The 9,281-nt window shown below is 41.1% G+C and overlaps 2 protein-coding genes across 2 annotated transcripts; both read right to left on the reverse strand.

The window, feature by feature from the left end:
- Positions 1–3,608: 3,608 nt before the first annotated feature.
- On the reverse strand, positions 3,609–5,617 carry LOC107944449 (uncharacterized). The gene is made up of 3 exons (XM_041076192.1): positions 5,117–5,617; positions 3,915–5,057; positions 3,609–3,818 (listed from the first exon to the last, which is right to left on the reverse strand). Exons 1-3 carry the CDS (start codon positions 5,615–5,617, stop codon positions 3,609–3,611), a joined length of 1,854 nt encoding a protein of 617 aa, XP_040932126.1.
- Positions 5,618–7,230: 1,613 nt separating this feature from the next.
- On the reverse strand, positions 7,231–8,157 carry LOC107944450 (uncharacterized). The gene has a single exon (XM_016878276.1). It carries the CDS (start codon positions 8,155–8,157, stop codon positions 7,231–7,233), a length of 927 nt encoding a protein of 308 aa, XP_016733765.1.
- Between the last annotated feature and the right edge of the window lie 1,124 nt (positions 8,158–9,281).

Consider the following 9,281-nt stretch of genomic DNA (forward strand, 5'->3'; position numbering starts at 1 on the left):
CGGTAGCTTTTCATGCCAGTCCCTATAAGTCTCAGTCATCTTTCCCACTACTTTCTTAATGTTCTTATTAGCAGCCTCCATTGCCCCATTCATCTTTGGACGATAGGGTGAAGAGTTGTGATGCTTGATTTTGAACTGGTCGCAAACCTCTGCTATCGTTTTGTTGTTCAAATTTAATGCATTGTCGGATATGATTCTCTCAGGCATTCCATACCGACAAATGATTTCCCTCTTCAAAAATCGACTTACAGCTGTCTTAGTAACATTTGCGTACGAAGCAGCCTCTACCTATTTTGTAAAGTAGTCAATAACTACGAAAATAAACCGATGTCCATTCGAAGCTTTTGGCGATATTGGCCCAATGACATCCATGCCCCACATGGAAAATGGCCATGGAGACGTCATGACATGTAAAGGTGAGGGTGGTACATGAATTTTGTCCCCATAAATCTGACACTTATGGCATTTTTTGGCATAATTGATACAGTCTCCTTCCATAGTGGCCCAGTAATAGCCAAACCTCATGATTTGTCTTGCCATCGTGAATCCATTTGCATGCGTACCACATACACCTTCATGGACCTCTTCTAGAATTAGCTTGGCTTCCACAGCATCAACACATCTCAAAAGTACTTAGTCTTTCCTTCTCTTATACAGAACATCCCCGTCCAAAACATAGTCACAAGCTAATCTTCTCAGGGTTCGTTTGTCATTTTCGGATGCCTGTGCTGGATATTTACGATCTCTTACATATCGCAATATATCCAGATACCAAGGATTATCATCCTTTTCTTCCTCTTCAAGGTTACAACAGCTAGCTGGAAATTCATAGATACTCATTTGAATTGGTCTCATCTCTTCCTCCTTGTTTGCCTTAATCATTGAAGCCAAGGTTGCTAAAGCATCTGCCATCTGATTTTCATCTCGTTGGAGATAGTTGAAGGTGATGTCATCGAACTCTCTTAGTAACCCCAAAACTACCATTCGATAATTGATCAACTTAGGGTCTCTTGTCTCCCATTCACCTCTTAGCTGATAGATTACCAACGCAGAATCTCCATATACTTCTAGGGTTTTTATGCCTCTTTCTATGGCCGCTTGGAGCCCCATGATGCATGCTTCGTATTCAGCCATATTATTTGTACAGTCAAAATCCAACTTGCATGTGAACGGGTAATGGTGACCATTCGGGGATACCAAGACTGCCCCAATTCCATTTCCGACTGCATTAGAAGCCCCATCAAAATTTAACTTCCATGGAGAATCTTCAGTTGCTGCTATACACATTAACTCCTCATTTGGAAAATCAAAGTTCAATGGCTCATAATCCTCCAAAGCTCTACTAGCCAAGAAGTCTACCACAGCACTCCCTTTGATAGCCTTTTGACTTACATAGACTATATCAAACTCTGAAAACAAAATTTGCCATCTAGCCATTCTTCCATTTAAAGCCGTTGATTCCATCATGTATTTTAATGGATCTAATTTTGAGATGAGCCAAGTTGTATGGTATAGCATGTACTGCCTCAATCTCCGTGTGGTCCAAATCAACGCACAGCACAGCTTTTCGATTGACGAATATCTCATTTCACAGTCAGTGAATTTCTTGCTGAGATAATAAATTGCCTTTTCCTTTTTCCTTGACTCGTCATGCTAACCAAGCACACATCCCATAGAATTGCTGAACACTGACAAGTATAGTATTAATGGTTTATCTAGACTAGGCGAAGATAACACTGGAGCATTCAACAAATACTGTTTGACTTTTTCAAAAGCATTTTGGCATTCTTCATCCCAAACACCTTGATTGTGCTTTCTGAGGAGACGAAAGATAGGATCATATTTTTCAGTCAATTGTGAAATGAATCGGGCAATGTAATTCAACCTTCCTAGGAATCCTCGAACTTCTTTTTGAGTACGTGGTGGAGGCAACTCTCGTATGGCTCTGACCTGTCTGAGTCAACTTCAATTCCCTTTTCACTGACTACGAAGCCTAACAACTTCCCCGATCTGGCTCTAAAGGTGCACTTTGCTGGATTGAGCTTCAACTAAAATTTCCTTAATCTTAAGAACAATCCTCTCAAGACCTCAATGTGTTCTTTTTCTGTTCGCGACTTGGCAATCATATCATCGACGTATACCTCAATATCCTTATGCATCATGTCGTGAAATAAGTTTACCATGGCTCGTTGGTATGTTGCCCCTGCGTTCTTCAACCCAAATGGCATTACTTTATAACAAAAGGTGCCCCACAATGTTATGAAAGTAGTTTTATCCATATCCTCTGGATGCATCTTTATCTGATTGTATCCTGAGAAACCGTTCATGAAGGAGAACAACGAATATCCCGCCGTGTTGTCTACTAAAGTGTCGATGTGTGGCAGAGGAAAATTATCCTTTGGGCTTGCTTTGTTTAGATCTCTGTAATCAACGCACATTCGTACCTTCCCGTCTTTCTTAGGGACTGGTACAATATTAGCTACCCATTCAGAGTACTTCACTTCCTGCAGAAATCCTGCATCAAACTGCTTCTTGACCTCATCTTTTATTTTCAGGACAATGTCTGGCCGCATTCTTCGCAACTTCTGTTGTATCGGTCTACATTCTTGTCTTATCGGGAGACGATGTACTACAATCTCAGTACTCAATCCGGGCATGTCCTGATAAGACCATGCAAAGATATCTTTGAATTCCTGAAGCAACTCAATCAAGCTACGCCTTGTGTTATTAGCAATCAGTGTTCCAATTTTCACCTCATTCCCTTCCTCTAAGGTTATATTTTCTATTGCCTCTTTTTCATGTGGCATGATTTGTTTCTCCTCCTGTTTTACCATTCTTAATAGATCGAGAGATACGCCACAATCTTGAACATCTTTAAAATCCTGAGACTCCTCTAAACACTTGTCTTGCTCACAAGAGAAATCAGGAACGACAGTATTAGCGCTCATATCATTGATATCTAGAGACCTGTGAGGGGTATGAAAGAATATACAAAGAATGAATGAATTTGAGAATGATTGTTTATGTGCTATGAATAAAAGAATAGAAGTTGTTAGAATTTAAAGGAATATCGGTTGATAAAAAAAATGAGACAATACTCTTTTAAATTGGTAAAAGTTATGCTTTATTTGAATAATAATAGATGAACATAAGCCTATTCTCACAAATGTAATCTTACTACTCCTAGGCTCTAGAGTAATAAACATGTTTCGAGAATTACTCTAAAAAATTTCTAAAGACTACAGGTGAATCCTCAGCGGTCCAATTGTTTAAAGAGCTCCCCGGTTCGTAAGGGCGAATACCCTCGAGGTTTTCCTGTCCAAACCACTCACTATGTACAACATTGATCTGATGGCTCTCTTCTACCAGCAACCCTCCAGACTTAAAAGTTTTGGATATAGGTGGGAATATCATCAGTTCCCAGTCCACCTCTCCTCCGTTCAAACGGGCCTTCCTTCTCGCTTGACGCTTTTCCATCTCCTGTCTCTTTTGTTTATAGTCTGGCTTAAAACCCAAACCAAAACGATCCTTCTTTTCTATCAATTTTGGGACTTGAATCCCTCCTTGCAACTCTAGTCCTTTTCCTGGCAATGTTCTTTTCCCAATCATTATTTGCAAGGCCATCCTTGTTGCTCTAGATATTTTGGGAAGCGGCACCTCGCTTCCCTCCGAAATGAAGGTGGCTTAACAATTTCCAAGGAACGAAAAGAACACTCGATAGCCTCCTCATTTGTCTCCACATAAGGGGCTTTACTGGTAACAGATGCTATGATGTCCTCTTCTGCATTGATGGTTATCAAGCGTCCGTCTGTCACCAACTTTAATTTTTGGTGCAGTGAAGAAGGCACCGCTCCTGCTGAGTGTATCCATGGCCTCCCCAACAAACAATTATAGGAGGGCTTGATATCCATTACCAGGAAGTCAACTTCGTATGTATTTGGTCCAATTTCTAGAGGGATGTCAATCCGCCCTATTACTTTCCTTTCAGTTCCGTCAAAGGCTCTTACCACATTATGACACGTCTTCATGTGCGAACTGTCGATGGGCAATCTATTCAATGTAGATAATGGAAGGACGTTCAAAGCGGACCCATTATCAACGAGTACACTTGGAAGCGTGTATCCTTTGCAACGAGTGGTGATGTGCAAAGCCTTAGTTGACCCTATGCCCCCAGGTGGAATTTCATCATCATTAAAGTAGATGAAATTATCGGCATTAATGTTATTTATCAACCGGTCCAACTTTTTGACAGATATATCATAAGTGACATATGTCTCATTGAGTACTTTTAACAACGCTTCTCGATGCATTTCAGAGCTTAGTAGTAAGGCTAAAACCGATATGCGTGCTGGTTGTTTACGCAACTGCTCGACCACACTGTACTCACTATGCTTAAGGAACCTTAGAAATTTCTTAGCCTCCTCCTCACCTACGGGCTCGTTAACAGGTACTTCACTCTTTTTCTTAATTTCAACATTCTTGGGTTTTGTGGGCTCTACTCTGACGTCCCCCATATCATAACGCCTCCCACTCCGCGTATGGGAACCTTCATCTCGTACATCTTTAGATGCACTGGCTATGTTTCCTTCTCCTGGCACCGTCACGCTACAGTCATAACTCCATGGTACTTTCTTGCTATCCTTGTAAGGGAAAGGAGTAGGTGTATGGATAATAACCTTAGGCGCTGCTGGTGTCCCCATTTCATTATTCCCTGGCAGGGAGATAATAATCATTGGTCTACTGGTTCTTTGCTGTTCATTTTCCAGCACACATACTTGCTTTTCACTAGAGCTACCTTCATAAACCTGTAGCTCTTTATTGTCTATAAAGCCTTGCACCAAGGCCTTGAATTCCTCGCAATCTTCACGGAACTCACCGTAGTCCCACGCATTTTTAGAAGTCAACATACCTCTCTTCATCATCTCCTCCCTGATTACCCTCATAGGCATCCTTATCTCCCCAACATTTTCCTTTTCCCTTATTTCACCGACTTTACCAATGGCATTTATTCCCTGATTGTCATGGTTTGGTAAAGGATTCTCCGTACTTGAGGTATTCTTAAATTTCAGAACCCCATTCTTGATCAACCTCTCTACGACTTTCTTGAATCCAGTACAATTCTTGATTGAGTGCCCCGATATTCCAGATGATACTCACATCTGGCATTTGCATCATACCATTTAGGATACGGAGGTTGTAATGGTTTTAAATGAAAAGGGGCTATAGCATGTGCATCATATAGATTTTGATGGAGCTCTCTATACGTCACAGGTATGGGTGTAAATTGCATCCTCTCATGCCTAGTGTTGGATTCCTGCTTTTGAGAGCCTTGTTGCCCAACTGTGGCTACTTTGGGTTGGCTAACTGTGACTGCTTTTGAATTGAAATCACTTGTATTGTTTACCTCGTTGTCTTTTCTTCTTGGGGCTGATCTTTTGGCTACTTCCCCCTCAATTCTTCCCCCTCTTATGGCATTCTCTATCATCTCTCCTGCCATAACTATGTCCGCAAAACTTTTAGTAGTGCTTCCAATCATATGAGTAATAAATGGGGCTTTCAGAGTATTAATAAATAACATAGTGGTCTCCTTCTCCAACAGTGGTGGTTGGACCTGCATCGCTACCTCTCTCCACCTCTGTGCATATTGCCTAAAATTCTCATTAGGCTTCTTCTCCATGTTTTGTAAGGTAATCCTGTCAGGGGTCATGTCTGTTACATGATTGTATTGTTGCATGAAGGCTTGTGTAAGATCCCTCCATGAATTTATTCTAGCCCGGCTCAACTGATTGTACCATCTGGCTGCCGCACCTATTAAACTATCTTGAAAACAATGAACCAACAGCTGGTCATTATTTACATACCCCGTCATCCTTCTGCAAAACATTGTGATGTGAGCCTCTGGGCAAGTAGTACCATTGTACTTTTCAAATTCTGGCATTTTGAATTTGTGAGGTAACACTAGGTTTGGGACTAGACTTAAGTCCTTGGCATCAACCCCATGATTATTGCCAATGCCTTCCAAAGCCTTGAACTTTTCTTCTAACCATCTGCAGTGTTCATCAATTGCCTTGCAGCTTCGACCTTCAAATCCTCTTTTTCCACCATATCTAGATCGGGAACAAGAGGATTAGTAAGATTGTCACCCATATTAAGTCCTGAACCAATCGGGAAATTCACATGGACACCAGCATCAATTGGCCCATGCTGAGGCCTCACAGTAGTAGATGGCCTTCTAGGAGGTGCCTCAGTTTGCAATGATACATGCGGCGATGTAAAACCTGGAGGAGGACCCTCATTTTCCTCTTCAGTGATGGCCATAGGAGCTTTTCCTTTCTCAGTGGCCCTCAGTAACTGAGCCATTTCGGCCATTATATTCCTCTGAGCTTCCATCATTTGCTCCCTCATCTCATTCTGCATTTTAGCCAACTGTTCTTGCAACTGGTCTTACATATCCTTTTACAACTGCTCAAACCTTTGATTCATGTTCTTAGTTTTAGTGCGAGTGCCGTAAGGATGTGTAATTTCCAGTTTTTTTTTTCTACCTTTATAAAGAAACTTTAACTAATTAGGGTCTTTCTATAACCTTGAATGCATATGATATGATGTAATGCAAAATGTATGAATGCAACAAAGGCATCAATCTTGATTCAATCCCATTTAGAAAACTTTATTTAGAAAAAGAATATCTTTACATATAAATGGATTACAAGTACGCTTTCGCCCTAATGCCCAAAATTTTAACTCTACTTAATAAAAGGGCTAGCTCTCTTCCTATGTTTGACGACGTCCCACACATCATACTCAATACATCGGCTCGTACAGCCAAGTCTTGCACATATTCAGCAACATCTCGAATCTGAGCTATGGCTTCTTCCATGACATGATCCCTTTCTCTAATCTGTCCTCTAGATTGATGAAGCTCTCCCTTCAAATGATTCCCTTGCATCTCGAGTTGCTCGATCTGAAGTTTACCTTCCTGTAATGCTGCTTCCAAATCTTCAACTTTAATCTTTAGCTCTTTTAACTCGACTGTAGAATCTTGGTTGCGATGCTAACGAAGGGATCTTCCAAGCTCAGTTACTTTAGACTTCAACTCTTTATTCTCTTCTTCCAATGCCAAATTCCGTGATTGCATCTCCTGAAACTTCTTTTCCCAGTACTCAGCTCTAGCCTTTCCTTCTTGGACCTCTTTCTGCAACTGATCTGAAGACCCTCCTATTTTCGCTCTTCTCAAGGATACCTGTGCCTTTTGTAGTGTTCCTTCAAGTCGTCTCTATCCTCTTCAATCTTCCTCTTTTCCTTTCTTTCTTTTTCAACCTCCATCTTCTGGACATCAATATCTAAACTCAAGTACATCTTTTCTTCTTCAAGCTTTGCTATCCTTTTCTCGAGCTCCAAATTTTTCCTCTCAAATTCTTGCTTCATAATTTCTAACTCTGAGGGCATCACTTGCAGATATTCCTCCATTGGTCGAGCTTCTTCCGTATTTGGCTCAAGAATATTATCATTGATCCTTCTACCTCTCCATTCAACATATTCTGGAGTCGTAGCAGGGCCAATAACTACTCCTTTGAACCGACACGTCTTGTTCCAAGCGCTAGAGATCTCACCGACCTTTTTCTTGTAATCTGCTCCTCTATATGCGAACTCACTTTGAATTAGCCCATGAGTTGCTGGCACGAACTGTCTAAAACCGAATTGCCTTAACACGAGCAAGGGGGCATAACCAATGGCACCCCAAATTCCCAATAAAGGGACCCAATCGAAACTGCCGCAACGGTAAAGAATCTCACCAGAAATCATCCACGGAGCTCTCCACTCAACATCTTTCGGCTGAAGATTTTGCAGTAGTGCCATCCAATTCTCCTCTGGAACATCAACTTTCCTAGTTGAAGCAACTATATCCTTCAGCGGTGAGTAATCCTCGAAGAAAACCCGACAAACAACCTTATCTATCAACCGAAAATGACAATAGAACCAAGCTAGAAGCAATTGTGCACAACCAACAAACCTGCCTGCACCAGCTTTTCTACATGTACCTAAGGACCTGAATGTCTCTGCCAAAATTGCAGGGACAGAAGTGACCCTCTTATTGAGTCTATGGAAAAGATCTGTGGTTGCCTCATCCACATATCCCAAAGCCCTAGGGAACACCATCAATCCGTACAAACTTAAGGCAAATGCATCTACCCTTTTTGTTTCATAGGGATACGTCAAAATCAGGCCCTTCAAAGCGTCCCATGAAATGCACTTGCACTCACCTTTCTCTTTAATCCAGGCTGTAATCCACTACTCACTCATCCATGTAATAGCCATCAATTTCTTCCAAAAGGTAAGGACATTAACAGCTAGAGAATAGATTCTATCCGCCTGAAACCTAGGACATCGTAACAAGGCAGTGTACTCATCTATGGTAGGCACCAAGTCTACTTCTCCGAAAGTAAAGCAACTGTACGCTGGATTCCAAAACTGAGCCAGGGCTCGGAACAAATGCTCATCTATTTGAATATCGAGCAAGTAAGGTAAGTCTCCATAATTACCATAGAATAACTATTTAGTCTCGCTGCCCCATTGATCCCAAATCTCCTTAAGCTCTTGGAGATTATTCTGCGTAACACTGATACGAGTATATCCTGACAGCTCCGATATATATCCCACAGCTATACTATCTCCCTTTTCTAACTGAGTTTGCTCAGACCATCTATGGACGTTGGCGTTGCCCTCCACTCTATCAAGAAGTCCGTCCTCCATAATAAACTCTCTAATTTAGACACTGACCGTGAATTGATACCTTTGTAAATGCAAAATGTCATGCAAACAAAAGAAAAGAAATAGTCAGTATCACATGATATCAATAAATCTCAACAATAATTTATAAGGGTAATATCTAAAGTTTAACTCTAACAAAGTTGGGCTCTTACGGTTTTTTTCTATATGAGGTTGGTTCTAAAGTTTAAGGTACCTGAACCAACAGATTCCTCGATCCTCACCCATTATAGGCTCATTTGAATCGAGTTCAGTTCAGGGGAACACATTTTCCTATGGCTACACGAAGATGAAAATCTCACGAAACCATAGGTACAGATGTATCCCGAAAGTGATCCACTATCCTGCACGGAGGCGAAAACCTCACGAAGGCATAGCTTCTCACTCCCACTTAAAGGTGTGACCACAACGGTCATGCAAATGCAATGCGTATTAGAATATAGCAACACATGCAATAATACAAACACATGTAATGCAAAGAGGATTAAATTTTAAAATTTTTAATTTCCGACATT

Source organism: Gossypium hirsutum, chromosome A09 (assembly GCF_007990345.1).
Source record: "Gossypium hirsutum isolate 1008001.06 chromosome A09, Gossypium_hirsutum_v2.1, whole genome shotgun sequence".
NCBI lineage: Eukaryota > Viridiplantae > Streptophyta > Magnoliopsida > Malvales > Malvaceae > Gossypium > Gossypium hirsutum.

Coding starts and splice junctions, on each gene's coding strand:
- LOC107944449 (XM_041076192.1), bottom strand. CDS start 5,617: ATGCAGGTCCAACCACCACTGTTGGAGAAGGAGACCACTATGTTATTT. Junction 5,058..5,116: donor GGGGCACTCAATCAAGAATT/GTACTGGATTCA, acceptor CTGAAATTTAAG/AATACCTCAAGTACGGAGAA. Junction 3,819..3,914: donor CATACGAAGTTGACTTCCTG/GTAATGGATATC, acceptor CAAAAATTAAAG/TTGGTGACAGACGGACGCTT.
- LOC107944450 (XM_016878276.1), bottom strand. CDS start 8,157: ATGGTGTTCCCTAGGGCTTTGGGATATGTGGATGAGGCAACCACAGAT.